The 15,365-nt window shown below is 35.9% G+C and overlaps 3 protein-coding genes across 7 annotated transcripts in view; 2 read left to right on the top strand and 1 right to left on the bottom strand.

The window, feature by feature from the left end:
* LOC107724707 (gamma-aminobutyric acid receptor-associated protein-like 1) overlaps positions 1-749 on the top strand; it is a 4,278-nt gene extending 3,529 nt beyond the window's left edge. For all 3 annotated transcript variants that reach the window (XM_016533743.1, XM_016533726.1, XM_016533735.1), the window contains one exon: positions 317-749. In XM_016533743.1, the coding sequence (XP_016389229.1) occupies positions 317-382 (66 nt within the window). In that variant the 3' untranslated portion in view covers positions 383-749. The remainder of the gene's footprint in view (positions 1-316) is intronic.
* Positions 750-1,159: 410 nt separating this feature from the next.
* On the top strand, positions 1,160-6,891 carry LOC107724725 (CD209 antigen-like protein D). 3 transcript variants are annotated; one of them, XM_016533754.1, is made up of 7 exons: positions 1,160-1,411; positions 1,617-1,716; positions 3,891-4,003; positions 5,040-5,141; positions 5,270-5,421; positions 5,519-5,619; positions 6,399-6,891. In XM_016533754.1, the coding sequence occupies exons 1-7, from the start codon at positions 1,318-1,320 to the stop codon at positions 6,520-6,522; spliced, it is 786 nt and encodes a 261-aa protein (XP_016389240.1). In that variant the 5' UTR covers positions 1,160-1,317; the 3' UTR covers positions 6,523-6,891. The 3 variants fall into 3 exon arrangements, with proteins under 3 accessions (XP_016389240.1, XP_016389248.1, XP_016389255.1); XM_016533762.1 differs by lacking the exon at positions 1,617-1,716 and having other exon boundaries at positions 1,163-1,411; positions 3,893-4,003; XM_016533769.1 differs by lacking the exons at positions 1,160-1,411; positions 1,617-1,716 and adding an exon at positions 3,239-3,808 and having other exon boundaries at positions 3,893-4,003.
* Positions 6,892-6,956: 65 nt separating this feature from the next.
* On the bottom strand, positions 6,957-12,635 carry LOC107724748 (transient receptor potential cation channel subfamily V member 6-like). Its single transcript, XM_016533779.1, has 18 exons — positions 12,566-12,635; positions 11,811-11,971; positions 11,251-11,348; positions 11,041-11,163; positions 10,809-10,949; positions 10,574-10,672; positions 10,315-10,490; positions 10,058-10,204; positions 9,824-9,903; positions 9,090-9,225; positions 8,918-9,004; positions 8,741-8,817; positions 8,082-8,247; positions 7,935-8,001; positions 7,588-7,856; positions 7,402-7,508; positions 7,047-7,307; positions 6,957-7,012 (listed from the first exon to the last, which is right to left on the bottom strand). The coding sequence occupies exons 2-17, from the start codon at positions 11,939-11,941 to the stop codon at positions 7,049-7,051; spliced, it is 2,163 nt and encodes a 720-aa protein (XP_016389265.1). The 5' UTR covers positions 11,942-11,971; positions 12,566-12,635; the 3' UTR covers positions 6,957-7,012; positions 7,047-7,048.
* Between the last annotated feature and the right edge of the window lie 2,730 nt (positions 12,636-15,365).

The raw sequence follows: 15,365 nt of genomic DNA on the forward strand, positions 1-15,365 counted from the left end.
TTTGTGATATCACAAATCCCGGAAAATATGCGTTGTAGTCCAAACGAGTCGTTCATTGTAGTTTTTGAAAAGTGATTTCTGTTAAATAAAATATCTCCTTTTGAAGTGGACTTTGAGCTTTGTAACTTCGCAGATCTTTTTTATTCTCATACAGCAACATTACAGACTAACAAGTTGAAAAGTTGAGAAAGCATAATAGAACACAAACTTTTGAGCGGTATATAAACAGTTTTTACTTTTTAATTATAAAGTGAAATGAAAAATAGTACTACTGAATCATTTGATCTAAATGTATCACTTCTGACTCTGTTTTTAGGAACACCATGAGGAAGACCTGTTCCTGTACATGACATACAGTAATGAGAGTGTTTACGGTGCCTGAGATGGAGGACGAAAGGACTGGAGAGAAGAGATGGAGAAAGATGACGCATTATTATCCCATGTTCAATACATTGTACCTACAGAGGGCATTGTTCAATAATGGGGACTAAAGGGTGCCGTTTGTATTTATCAGTATTCGGGGGAAACTACAATGTGATGCATTAAACAGATTATTAAAGCACTGGGACACTAATGAGAAAATAGAAGGTCAAAAACAAAAATAGAGATACATTTCAAAAAAAGTAGTAAAGTAAGCAAGTTTTCGTTTCATCTTTCTCTCCCAGGAGCGCATCATTTGTATTTAATGCAAATAGGTTTTTGTTCTTGTTTTTCTTTCTTTTTTTGTAAAGTATTTTCAATAACTTTGTGCATATAATAAACATCTTTAAAATGTTTAAGCTTGTGTATAAGTTTGTACATAATGTTTACAGCATTTGTTTTAGTACAAATGAGGTTCAGTTCATATTCATATTATTACCATTATTTATACTATTCAGCATTTTTTATAATAATATTTAAACATTTATCCCTTAACCACAGAGACACTAGTGACTCATATAAACAGTGTTTAATATATTTGAATTTCTTTTCCTTTAGGATAAGACACGATTAGTGGTTTAATTCGTTCTGACGGTATGAACAAGAGAGAAGTGAAGGATATATCGTGGCGACGAGCCGGACTGTAATGAGGAAGTTGCGGGAAAACAACTGATCATGTGTGATGCTCAGAATTATCCTGATGTGAACAAGCATCAGGTCAGTGTATTTACAAGTGGCAAGCTTTTCGGTTACCGTGTCATTTTTTTCTCTAAACAGTTGTTTAGACAATAGTACATTAAATCAGTTTTGCTAAAGAGTTTGCACCTGCTGGGACCTCTGACAAGTTAGCCCGAAAAAACGAAACTCAAGGGAATTATACAGACAGAAAAAAAAACAATGGAGAGCAAGAAAGAGGTAGAAGTGGAGTTGGAGGAGATTACAACGGTTGAGGAGGATAAGGAGGAAGAAGATCAGAAGAAGGAGACAAAAGGTAAAATGTTTAATAAAATCATTCATTTATAAGCTTAAACGAGCTATTATTTCTTTTAAAACAGGACTCCTCCCTTCACTTTGGGAGAGGTTGCAGTATGTGAGCAGAAAATTTCAGTATTCAGTCATTATATACATGTCAATACGCTTTTCTTTTCATATTTAATTCTTCTTTTCAACTGCACTTTCTTTGAATGACTTTGCAGCAGAGAAGGTAGAAGAAGGGAATATTTACTCCACTCTCACCAGTCCATCTGAACATGAATATGGTGTGCCCTCTTCAACTCGCTCTTATACAGTCAATAAAGATAACACAAACTCATTTTCTTATAGTAATGCACATTTCAGGCCAATAAATAGCTAATAAAGTGAATAGAAATACTCATTTAATGATACAAATGCCAGGAGTTTGTTTTGTGCACAAGCTTAAATTATGAAAAAGACTTAGGAATATTCAAATACTTTATCGAAATAATGCTACATTTCTAAAAATGAAGGTTTCAAAATGGTGTTTTCGCAGTGATGCCATACACTGTAAAAAATGACCGTTAATTTAACGGTAAAAGACTGTAAAAATGCTACAGTAAAATCCTGTTAAATGGTTAACGGTAAATTCCCCTACTATATACGGTGAAAAACTGTATTGGACATTACATGTATTGGACATTAATTTTACGGTAGTATACCGTATTTGGAAGTGAAAAAGACCGTATAATTTACAGGGAATAACCGTAAATTGCGGATTTTTTTTACAGTGTAGGAGAACTATTTTGGGTTGCCTAAAGCACCTATTAATAAACAGATCTTAAAAGAACCACTTTTTTCTTAGTGTAAAGAATATTTTAATAATCTAAAGACACTTTTTCCACTATAAAGAACCTTTTGTGCATTGGAAAGGATTTGACTACTACTACTACTATACATTTGAAAGGTTCTTCATGGAACCATCGATGCCAAATGAAGAACCTTTATTTTTAAGAGTGTATATATAATTTTTAAATATATATTTTTTTACATGCATGCATGTGCATATTCATTGTGTGATGTAAAAATGTGTGATATAGGATCCAGCTGTATGGTCTAAAACAGGACAAGTGAAAATGGACAGAAAGAGGAACAAAAACAGATGGGAGAGAAAAAAAACTGATGCAGTGGTCAGTGAGTTAAAGCAAAATATCAAACAAAATTAACATTTCTGATCACAAGATAAAAAGGATAAGAGATGTATGTAAATGGTCTATACTGTAAAAATTCTGGTTAAATAAAAAAAAATATATATATATATATATATATAGCTGTGCTTACGAGAACCAAATTATGATTTTATGATAATGCTACATGCACACAAGTGGCATTTAGGTGACATTATAATAGAATGTAAAAATGTAAACTAACAATATATTAGCACATAAAAATGTCAAATGAAACACAAATACATGTTATAAATCATGTTAGTTAGTTAGAATCATGCAGGGACTTCCAGGAATCCTTTTTTCCCCCAGTGGAATCAAGAATCTTTGCATTTGCTCGCAAAAGAAACGTTGCATTCCCTCTTTCCTTCACAAAACTTTTGTGCTAAGTTCCTCTTAAAATTTTTGCGTTTGCTCGAAAAACTTTTGAAGGAACTCAACGCTTTTGAGAGCGAGAGCGAGGGCAAAGGGCAATGCAATACCTTTGCAAGCGAATGCAATCTATTTAGGGAGAATGCAAAAGCATTATACATTTGAAATAATTATAGGCTGTCATTTTTCCTCCCATCTCATTTTTTTCCATCACCATGTGTCACCATTGCCATGTTAATTGCCAATGCCAGTCAACTGTGTCAATTAGGTTTTTACAGCGGGCATATTCTTTACTTTTAAAGTGACTAACATTGTGAGGTGTTATGATTGTGCTTAGTTATAGTTAATATTAAACAGGTTACTCTTTTATAACAGCATTTCTATCCATTAAATTGTAACCCAAGTAGGTTCTCGATCGTTTGAAACATGTTACCAAGGCCCGCATAAATTATAGATTGCTCTGTCATTTGAACAGAGTCTTTTGTATGACCTTAGCTCACATAGTAAAAAGCATATCTGGGACACAGCTGCATATTTTGTTCTCTCGAGGACAGCGGGTATCTTATTTTGTCCAGAGAGTACTTGAAGGTTTCAGAAGGGCACGCGAGGACACAGAGCCGGTATTGTGTTACGGAGCGTCGTCGTCAAAGCCCCTGCGCGCGGTCGAAGCTCCCTGAAGTGTGTTAGTGCGCACATAAAAACGCCTGCAGATTATTCCCTGGCCTTCGTCGAACTGAGCCGGTTTTGCATTCGCAGAAACATGTACGTAAAACTCTGCAATTTCGGCAAGTACACAGAAGGCAAGTCTGAACCGAAACCGCTGCAGCCGGATTCAGGTGATGAATGTTGCGACTGCACATCTCTTGACTTCCGTTATTTGACGGTCCATGTAACGACAAATGTATCATATTTTTCTCCAGATACATCGCTAGATATTCGCCGGAAACTCCGTGTTTACCGGATCGTTACGCTGGTTCTTTTTGTCATCTGCCTCCTGTTGCTGATCGTGGTCCTTGTACTGTTTCTGAAGTGTAAGTACGACCGTCTTTTACATGTACAGCTTGGAACCTATAAAATGTATTCATTTAGCCCTTTTATTGTCTTTTTTGGGGTCAAAATACGCTATAAATACCACATCGTTTTTGATATTGGAAACAGGCTTTGTCAACAATATCTAAACAAGCGAAATATAAGCTAACGTTTTTAATAATAATAATAAATGAAGAAAAAAAAAAAAAAACTATTAAAGGCAAGGTCTGTATGGTCTTTCCCGGGTTTGACTACCGAGGAACCACTTGTGGCCTTTGGCCTTTCAGTATGTTATGCAACAGTATTTTTTATGTATTTATTTGTAAATTAGGATTACATTTGAATGAAAAATATTTTACATTTAAAATAACATGGGGTTTAACCCTTCACACATACTGTTTTCCACGATAGGGTACAATAAATGGATGTAATTTTCTTCATACACATACTGCTGCAAGTTCATAAACTTGTTCATAGACTAATAGCAGAATAATAGAGAAGCTGCTATATAATACATTATGAACGGCCAAAAGTAAATGAAATGAGCCAGGAAAAGAGTCACATTTTTTGCCAGACTTGTAATTTTTTTTAACACTTCTCTCTCTTGTTTTATTTATTTAATTGTTATTCTATAATTATCGAATTAAAAACACCTAATAATAATATACTTTGAGACCAGATAAAAACAGATAAAAATAGTCTTTAGACCAACAGTACTTGAGCATAATCAAGAATCAATAAATTTTTAATGGTTTTCAAGGAAGGGTCACAAGTGGGTGCAGTTTTCTGAACAATAGGAGGGTTCAAATTAGTACAAAAAACAATATAGCGTTTACCTTCAGGAAAATGTGATCAAAAAAGAAAATTACACAAAATGAGAGTAAGATTCTTGTAAGAACTTGTTTCCAGATCTCCATGTTACTTTATTTTGGATCCACAGTACTAAAATAACTGCAGTAACTGGTATTTTGGTGGAAATGGTGATTGCCATGGTAACTGGTTAATAGAGGATACATTGTTACATTATATTCTGAACAGTGACTGGGACGCCGCCATGTCAGGAGGTAGAGCAGACTACCAGGTCTCTATCGGAACAGAAATGCAGCTTGGAGAGATGCCAAGAGCTTTACCAACTGCCTCGTGAGTTTGTGAACAGACATTCAGTTATCTAAACTAGGTTTTATGTACGTTTGACTTTTTTTCTATATAAAAGGTATTTTTACTTCACTTCAGTGTTTTCTTGCTTCCCCACCTAAATGTGTGTGCAGAGCGTCTGTGCAGTGATTGTGGCAAGGGCTGGCTGAGGTTCGAGAATACTTGTTACTTCCTGTCTCAAAACCGCCTCACCTGGCAGCAGAGCAGGGAGGAATGCCAGAGGAAGGGAGGAGATCTTGCTGTCATTACTAATGAACGTGTGCAGGTCAGTAAATCAGTAAATACGGTGAAATGAAAACTAATAGAAGTGATTCGCATATTAATGTATTCATATGCTTTTTAACGATATCTCATCTCTGCAGATGTATCTGAGTATGAAAGGGAATTTGCACTATTGGATTGGTCTAAGTCATTTGGGGACAAATGAATGGACATGGATTAACAACGCTGTATTGACAGTGAGGTGGGAAAATAATTATGGTTCAAAAGGGGCGAGTTGAAAAAAGTTGGGTCTGTTTACTACATTATTTTTAAGCTGTTTGTAACCATTAAAATCAGCAAATAATTTCCAAAGATTTTCCAAATTTTTTACACTTTTCCCGTTTATTTGTTAATTCACATATTCAGTGAATTGTTTAAAAAAAGAAAACATTTTTAAATTATTGATTTGTTTTTAGACAAAAAACAAAACAAAAAAAAAGTTCTCCCTCTGATTCTGGACAAAACAACAAAATAAATTAATCATTTTGAAAAAGAAAACTGTGTAACCTTAAAAATTAGCAAATAATTTCCAAAGATTTTTCACATTTTGTTTTACACTTTTCCCCTTTATTTGTTTTTCAAATATTCTGTGAATTGTAAAAAAAAAAAAATTATAATAATATAAATATTTGTAAGTTATTGATTGTTTTTAGACCATTTTTTTCTCCCTCTGATTCTGGACAAAACAACAGAAAAATAAATCAATAATTAAAAAAAAAAGAAAAATGAATATTTAAAATAAAGAGGGGAAAATGTGAGAAACCATTGGGAATTTTTTTTTTAGTTTTTGTTGTTACAGCAGAAAAATATACATAAAATAGGAAATAAACTCAGGGAGGCACTTGCAAAAAAATCCACCTTGCCATTCAAGCCTCTATAAATAATGTATCACATGGTTACAAATACAAATAAGTATTGTAAAATGAAAATATGTTTAAATGTGGTTTAGTAGCTGACCATGGTCCTTATGCACACACACAGATATTGGGGAGATGTTTCCTTTCCTGGACAGTGTGCCATCCTGGCTGGAAATGAACCACCTGAACGGAGCTGGCGCCCATATTCCTGCAGTTTATACTTACAGTACATCTGTCAAAAGATGTAGATGTCCGAACATCATCTACACCCATTGAGATCACTTACAATATATATCTGGATATCATAACAAATCCTCAAGATAAATAAGATAGAAATAGGGACATTTGGTCCATCAACACAGTGCAAAGTTTTTTTGTAAATTTTTTTGCATTATGTAGCATTATAGGTGGAGAAAAAAAGCAGTTTTAGAAAATATCCCGTTTATTTGTATTACAATTGCACTAATTTCTAACCTTACTGATCATGTATACAAAGCTTGTTTATTTGCACTGAATATGTCTAACGGTCACACGATAATGTTCTGAATTGCTCATACTTTCTCTCAAATGTCTTTCTGTATTGCTTAATTAAACTTCCACCTTTATATTTAACAATATAGATGGTGCACAGTTCAACTTTGTCTACCCAATACAACACCTATATATATTTCCATTTTATAAAACACTAAATAACGCAGAATAATGTAACAGGAACCCTTTAAATATTAGGAATGTCATATCACCCAAACATTACTACTTGATCTTGAGCAATTTTTAGATATACTTGATATCTGGGCTATCCACATTTTCTTCCTTTTCACATTCTATACTCTGCCGAATGAGCTGCCAGCATTTTATTGGTCTCCTCTGGATTCTAGGCCTGTTTTTCACAATTAAATTAGTTTGCAGTGGATCATTTCCTGGCTCACTCTTGCCTGTTTCCTCCTTCTCCTTAGCTGGTTCTCCATCCTTTGAGAACGCGTTAATGTAGCGTCTCATCTTTTGCACCAATGGGTCGTTGCGATCCTCCACTCTGGAATCATGAGATGTTGTGAATAAATAAGACTAATCAAAATAACTGTTTAGTGATGCTTTTGAATTGGAATTGTGATTCAAGGCATCCTTACCGGAGGTACCAGCGTTCTCCAAGGCCAAACGCCAGACCACAGACGCCCAGTCTTGGCCACAGGCGCAGTGGTAACCTCCGTTCCAGCATCAGAGTAGTGGCCACCACCTACGAACGGAGAAACTGATGTTTACCCAGCATGCTTCCAGAACAATTACTGTGGGACTGTACTAGCTACACTACCAACCTGGGTCCTCCAGAGTTCGTCACGTTCCTGGGTGACCCTCCACTGCGTGTCGCTCATCATGGCGATCAGGAGGTTGAACAGGAGGATGTAAGACATCACACTAAAGAAGATGTGGACACAGTGCACCACTGGATGGGTGTAGAGCATATGGTCCACTGGCAAGTCAATCAGACCGATGCTCAGCTCAAACTGAGTGAAGATGGTGATGGGGAACGAACGGTATGGCGGTAAAGCTGAAGGTTCTTGAGTCACGTAATAGACCCACAAACCTGAGGAAGTAGACAAGGAAGTTCACTTTTAACGTTACAAATTCACATACGATGTGAGTATCTTTTGATGCAACTAACCGGCAGCGGATCCAATGAGGAAGATAAGGGACAACCACATGAACTTTGTCATATCGCCAAATATCGTCTGCAAAAGAACATCCATACATGTCCATTATAAATCTATACTGGGTCTACAAACCAGCAAGAGTGAGCGAAACACTCCACCTTCTGAATCACGATGACGTAGGGTCCCAGCATCTCAAAACCTCGGGCGAAGTACATAACATTGGACCAGCCAAGAACCAAAGCCCAAGCCATCGGCACGAGGTCTTCTGCCATTCCAGTGGTCCGCAGCACACACAAAATCACAACCAGACTCGCGTAGCTAATTCTGCCACACAAATACAAGGAAATCAAGTGTGAGGGAATGCATGCAGTCAAACCTTTTTCATTCAAATGATAGTTTGTGCAGGGGGTTTCAAATGTTTTGATGCCAAAGACCTGCCAATTTTTTATATGCATACAAATTTATCTAAACTATTTATGCTGTCTAACTGTTAAAAATATATATGACAATGATTTCATTTTTATTCATTTGACAGACTATGAGACCATATATCAGCAACAATGAATTTAATTGATCAAATGTGACAATTAAAACTGTTCTTTTAAATTTCTATTCATCAATGAAACCTGAAAAAAAAGTATCAGCAACTGTTTTCAACACTGATAGTCATAACAAAGATTTCTTGAGCACCAAATCAGCATATTAGAATGATTTCTGAAGAATCATGGGACACTGAAGATTGGAGTAATGACTGCTGAAAATTCAGCTTTGCCAGGAATAAATTACACTTTTAAAATATGTCCAAATATGAACTTACAAAGTGACATGGAAGGGTCCTCCAAGCGCAGACTGTCCAAAATAGCGTTTAGCTCCCACTTTCAAAATACTGGGAATCTGAAAATAATTCAATATAAGGAGTGTCATTGGCATAATACCAATAATATTTTACATGTTATTACATAATGTTTCTAATGTCCGACAAAATATTGCTGACCTCTATCAGCAGAATAACGATGGCTCCTATGACACTGATAATTTCTCCAATTAAACGCAGGTGATCTTTATAGGTCTGATAGCTCTCCTAAACATGCAAAAAGACAAGTTCTTGCAGACACATATAAAAGTGCTTTGATACACAGAAACATAAAAATAATAATGTTTCACACCGTAAAGCTTTTCTGCACTTTTATGGTTTGGTCGTTGTCTGCTTTGGTGTAATTCTCAGGAATGTCCTTCAGGGGGCGGTTTATACAACACAAAGTGAATATGCTGATATACAGCAGGTACAGCAGACTCAATAACCTGCAAACAGATCAATAGAGCAACATCATCAGTGCGGCTGAAATCATAAACATCGTTTCATAGCACATCGCTGCTTTCAAAGTGAAATATTTTTCTGATAACGTCAGAAAAAAAATGCTGAATATGTGGAAAAGCTTGAAGCTTTTGAAGAGTCAGCTGAAGAAAAACAGGTACAAACATAATAAATATACACAGTACACACACATATATTATGTAAACAAAAACTTTTATTTTGGATGCGATTAATCGCGATTAATCGTTTGACAGCACAAATTTTTGGCTATTGCTACAAATTTATCCGTGCTACTTAAGACTGGTTTTGTGGTCCAGGGTCACATATAATATGATATGATGATATGATATGATATAATATAATTGTTTTACCATAAAATTTTATTAATTGACCTAAAAACAGACAAACCAGTTGCCTTCAAATTTTTTTGTGCTTTTTAAAATTAACACTAAAAATCTGAAGTTTGTGGATTGCGATTTCAATGAAATGTAAGAAATGCAGCTGCAAATATTTTTAGTTTATTAATTAGATGAAAATAATAACTAAACTAAATGCTGTTTCTTATAGCATGTGATAGTAAGGCACCTGAAGTAATGTTTCCCATACAGATTCCACTTCAGTCTGACGAGCTGTCGAACTGGAGTCAACTCAAGGATCTGTCTGGCCTGAGACAAGAGAGGACACTTTGTTAAGAGATGAACTAAGAAAAGCCCAGCTACAGCAATTTGATTTAATCTGTTGCTATTGATTATTTTCATAATCTCTATTAATGTTTACAAGTGCAGCATGCCGTAATGTGTCCAGCACACATTTACACACCTCTCTCTTCTGACTGCTGACAATGATCTCAAGCACTGAGAGGTCATCCTCCCTTGAGTCAATCTCAGTGAGGTCGTAAAGGTTGGAGGACAATGGTCCCAGATTCCACTGAATAATCCGCCTGCGGTTAACCAAGTGCTGGAAGGCCTGAGCAGCATCACAAAAACATTAAATGCTGCAAAATGTTACTACGCAATTCTGTTCTAGATAAAGACGCATGTTTTTGGAAGAGGTGCATGTAAAGATCTCTCTCTTACCACGAGGTTGCCCTCCTTCGCAGCGAGTTTGAGCGGTGTGAGGCCTCTGTAGTTGGGTACCATGTCTAGAGGGATAGCGGGGTCCAGATTGGCATCTTGTGTCATCAGCAGATCAAAAACCTGACATGCAGTTGTTTTATTGGGCTGCAGAACCAACAGATGAAGAATGCTATTACCTGTTGATGAGCGAGAGAAAGAGTTACAACCAAAGATGCAGATAGAAATATCACACTGTGAGTAAAAGGTTACTTCCTCTTACCCAGGGAATCCTGGGCCCGGACATTAGCCCCAGCTTTTATCAGCATGGCTATAATTTCTTCATTACCCACACAGCTCGCAAATGCCAGGATGTGCTCACCTACAGTCACACAACTGATTTATTTATGTCATAGTCATGGGAAACTACATCTCTCCTGATGCTCATCCACATCCATAACTATTAAAATAATCCGATTTAATAAAAGTCATTAATAGAATAAAAACATCCATCTCACCAAAGTACAGAAGTCCTCCTCTTCTTTTGCGGAAGTACATGCCCGTGACCCTGGGTGTCGCCACATCACCTCCTCTTGCTATCAACTCCCTGACTAAGTTCACATTCTGGTTAACAGCAGCAATGTGAAGGGCAGTTAAACCTGTCAATCACGTCATACATTCATCAGACCTACAAAGAGTTATTAAATTGCATGAAATGTTTGAGGAGGTTTTTGCTTTTTAAATAAAGACCTTGGTAGAGTTCAGAGGTCATGGGCTCGTTGATGAGCTCCGGCGCTCCTTCCATCAACGCCACAGCCGCATCAAAATGATCACTCATCGCAGCAACATGCAGAGCCGTCTCTCCAAGTTCACCTAGAATCCACACCAATGCCAGATGCACATTCAGTTCTGGATTTGTCATTTAGTGTGCCAGTAAATAATGGCAAAAAAGTGGTTTACCTCTCTCAAAGATATTTGTAGATGAACAGTCAAGCAGTTTCTTTATACAGGCTGCATTATTCTCCTTAGTGGCGGAAAACAGGGGGATGTCATTTACTCTGCAGAACATAAAGAGACATGACTACAACCGTAAATGGGAGCTGAAATCAGTACAGGTTATGCTTGCAAGGCAGCAGCACTGTGTTGATATTCTTGTAACATCATTTTCCTTTCTTATTGTACTTAATCTCTGCACAGATTTCTGTAATTATTTCAGTTAAAATGTTTTGTAGGCAATTTAATTTTCTGTTTGGTTTATATACATTTTATCATTTTTAAGCTATTTAAGACTGAACTGAAATCTCCCTTTGACTTACATTGTTAAATTATTACACTGCAATGTAGGCACAGAGGCAGCTGTATACTATTTTAAAGCACAGTCATGACAAAATGTGTTCATTTACACAGAACCAAAGTCTAAAACCTAACTTTACAAACACAATGTTCTTTTCCTAGCATTTCCTTGTTGAAATAAAAAAATGTAGATTCTGTTTCTTAGAATGTAGTTTCTAGTTCTTTACTTTTTGTTCTGCGTGAGGAAGGTCTCATCCAACATTTCGTTCCATCCTTTTCTATGCTGAAGGCGGAACTTCAGTTGGCTCCACCAATGGTTTATCTTCCCTGCAGCAGTTCTGGAGATGGCTGGTGACATGGCTTCTGGTGGAGTTTCAGACCAAAAAGACTGACAAGAAGAAATCGACATTGTGAAAATAAGTTAGACCACAGAAAAAAGCGATTTTCAGAAACATATTCTTAGAAATTTCAAATGTCTTTAAATGAACATGCAGATGAAGTTGTTTCTGTCCTCATCAGCATGTGCAAGATTTAATGATAAAATCAGTATATAGTTAATCTTAATAATTAAAAATATACTTTAAAAGTAACAGTTCTTTTTAAAACTATTACACAAACTTAGATGACTTGTTTATGTACATTCTATCTTACCCTTAAATTCATTTTGTTGATGTAACTTAATGTATATATGATGATTCAAAGTCTTTTATATTTTTATTATTTTATATTTAAAACACTAATATATTTTACTACTACTATTACTACAACTACGATTTTTAGTATTATATTTGACTAGAATTTAACACATGAAGCACATTTCTAGGTTAAAATGATTCATCTTCCACATTTTTTTTTAAATGCAGAAAAGCAACCACGATCCACTTTCAAAACATAGCATTCAATTATATATGTACTTGCTATATTGCACTTGTTATATATGCACTTGCCAAAGATGCCAGCATTCAAAGCAATATTCACCTACCTTACAAAAATCCTTAATATGTTATTCCAATGTTATTTTTAGTAATTGATGTACAGCATGTTTGTTTGACTGTCAGTGGACAATACAAAGCTAAGCAGCCTGACATCAGTATTTATACTTATAGCTGAGTCTGGAAAGGAGGGTGGAGGACGTCACACAGGTGGACAGCAGAAAAGGATCCAGACGGTTTTAGGTGCCCAGTGACCCAAAGTAGTTTGGGACTGATTGGGACAGTTATGTTAAATACTTGTGTCTGTAGCCTAATATAGCCTAAATGTGTTAACAACTTAATTACTGTAGATAACGTATGCACGATCCAATTAGTTAAGATATGTTTAGAATATGTTTAGGGAGGATCTTTCCTGTGCTGGAGTGCCCCTTTGTGTGTAAATAAGTTTGGTGTACAAGTTATAGGCTACAAGTGATTGAAGTGATGCGAGCTCTAGCTACATGAGAGCTAATAAACATGTTGTTCTCCAGTAGGCTATACAAAAGTCTCTGAACTAGCCTACAATTAGCCTACTAACTTTGAATCTTCTTATTAAAGATGTGTTACTTTCTTTGGATTTCTTTTTTCAACTAATTGTTGTTTTATTATTTTAAGTAGGCTAGCTATTTATTTAAAGATGATTTGTACTAAAGTGGACATAGATGGGCTTTCTTCACTATGTACCTCTATGGAGTGGCGAGATTGGTCCGTTGTCCATATTTTTCGGTCCTCACCCATCATCTTTCACTGCGTAGCCTAAGTTACCTGAAACAAAACCATATCAGTCAACACTTTTAAAAGCACTGTGTCAGATAAATGTACAGCAAACCTGTTCCAAACCAGCTGACGGATACCAGGATGTTCCAGATTAGTCAAAACGACCTTCATTGGCCGGAAAATTTACCTTTATTGAAGCGCTGTAGATTTTGAGGTCCAGGGCCCAACGTCCGATCAACGAGCGCTTGTTCTTCTCCACTGAACGCTAACACTGGATCATTCAGTCCTAAATCCACTCAAAAACCAGAGTCTTCCTCTATAATAGCCAGCAACAGACTACATGACTACTTCTCTCAGTAAGGTGGTGAAGGACTGGTCAGACAGATACCACCACACCAGGTTAAGGCATAAACCGGTTTTCAAGATTATTTCGTAATTATTCTCACGTCTTTCAACGTAACAGGTCTGACCACTTATGTTTTGCCCCACTAAAAGTCGCCTAATGGTGTTTTGCACGTCGTTCCAAGATGTTTACTTGTAGTAAACTACCAAAAAATCTGTCAAGCTGTCTGAATGAGCGAAACATATGAGGTCTAGTTTAATGCAAAATACCACACGACGTTATTAACCGCCGAGTAGCCTAGTTTCACTGACAAGAAATGTTTCGTTTGTTTTTCGCTATATTGTTTTAATCTAACCGGTGACCAAAATTCAGCTTGAAGATTCTAAATATTTCTTAAATAGCCTTAGAAAAATAACTTAAGAAAAAAAAAAATATATATGGCTAGCCTATATATTTTGACTTTACCATAACTGCCTTATAGTAATTAACAAACAAACAAATAGCCTAACTGAATGCATAAAATGTTACTTCATAGTTTGCAGCTTTCAATTGGGTGTTATTGAGGAATTTTAGACTATGCAGTTTTCTGCTGGTTACAATTGTTGCCATAAATAAAACACATTTTTACTGAGATTTTAAAAACATTTTTAGAAAATGCATGCAGCTGCTGGTATTTCTGGGAAAAAATTAGGGATTAAGAGGACATTATGCAATAACAACATCAGAGAGTGGCTGTGTAATATAGGGTAATTTAAGGCATAATACATAGTGGTCAAACACCAGAGACCTAAAAAACAAGTCCTAATTGTATGTTTACATCACAAAGAAGAAATAAGTGTTTTGGTTAACCAAGAGAACCTTGTCGGTGGGGACATCAGTGAAACCTGATATATTTTCCGTATCAACACTGAATGTAGCTATACATTCACAAAAGTTTTACATTTGGCTAAATGTTACTAACTAATGTAAAGGACTGGTTTCGGGTGAGTTTGGATGGTGTGAAAGACAAATGATGGTCAGGTACATGAGTCATAATGGTTGGCCAAAAGTGTTTTAAATGGCATGTAAAGGGCTCAGAAACGCAGTACGGGATACTATCTGTTAGTTGGACCGCATATTGTGAAGTAATGGATGTTTTTTTTTCTTCTTCCAGTTGACTCAGTCATGTGTTGTTTTGCATTAAAAAGCACATATTTGCTGTGTGTTATTTTAGAGCTTCAAAGAATAGCCTAATACCCAAGGCATGTGTTTTACTTTGACTTCTTTTGGGAGTTACAGCACCTTTTTTTATGTTAAGATGTTGTAAGATTTCAATGTCCAAATTAGTGTGTGTGATTTCATCCTGCCTACCACAAATGATTGCAAACAACTTATTTTGTTGCAAAAATTTAATGGACAGTTTCAGTTAAGTTCACCAAGGTCAGAGTACAGCAGGAATGCAGAGTTTTGGTCATTTTTGCGCCTGGATTAATGCAAGTTATTGCAGGATGCTTTTCACTAACCTATATGCTGCATTGTGTGATGCTGTCACAGCAAATATTTACAATAATCAGCAGCAATTCACAGAGTAACACTTGTTTAGCGACCAAAACAAGTGGGTGTGCATGTTTTTTGCAACATATAAGGGTAGTTGAGGCATAATATGTCACCATTTCTTTCTTTTTTTTAAAGTTTCTAAAAATTTTTATGGAATATATGATTCTTTGATGAATAGAAAGTTTAAAAGAACAGCATTTAGTTTAGTTGATATA

Source organism: Sinocyclocheilus rhinocerous, unplaced genomic scaffold (genome assembly GCF_001515625.1).
Source record: "Sinocyclocheilus rhinocerous isolate Xijiao unplaced genomic scaffold, SAMN03320098_v1.1 scaffold883, whole genome shotgun sequence".
Taxonomy (NCBI): domain Eukaryota; kingdom Metazoa; phylum Chordata; class Actinopteri; order Cypriniformes; family Cyprinidae; genus Sinocyclocheilus; species Sinocyclocheilus rhinocerous.

Excerpts from the sequence above, each read along its gene's own strand:
- LOC107724725 (XM_016533754.1), top strand. The coding sequence starts at position 1,318 with ATGGAGAGCAAGAAAGAGGTAGAAGTGGAGTTGGAGGAGATTACAACG. Across the intron at positions 1,412-1,616 it reads TCAGAAGAAGGAGACAAAAG|CAGAGAAGGTAGAAGAAGGG; the intron begins GTAAAATGTTTA and ends ATGACTTTGCAG. Across the intron at positions 5,422-5,518 it reads TTACTAATGAACGTGTGCAG|ATGTATCTGAGTATGAAAGG; the intron begins GTCAGTAAATCA and ends TCATCTCTGCAG.
- LOC107724748 (XM_016533779.1), bottom strand. The coding sequence starts at position 11,941 with ATGTCACCAGCCATCTCCAGAACTGCTGCAGGGAAGATAAACCATTGG. Across the intron at positions 11,349-11,810 it reads TTCCTCACGCAGAACAAAAA|AGTAAATGACATCCCCCTGT; the intron begins GTAAAGAACTAG and ends TATGTTCTGCAG. Across the intron at positions 10,673-10,808 it reads AGGAGGACTTCTGTACTTTG|GTGAGCACATCCTGGCATTT; the intron begins GTGAGATGGATG and ends GTGTGACTGTAG.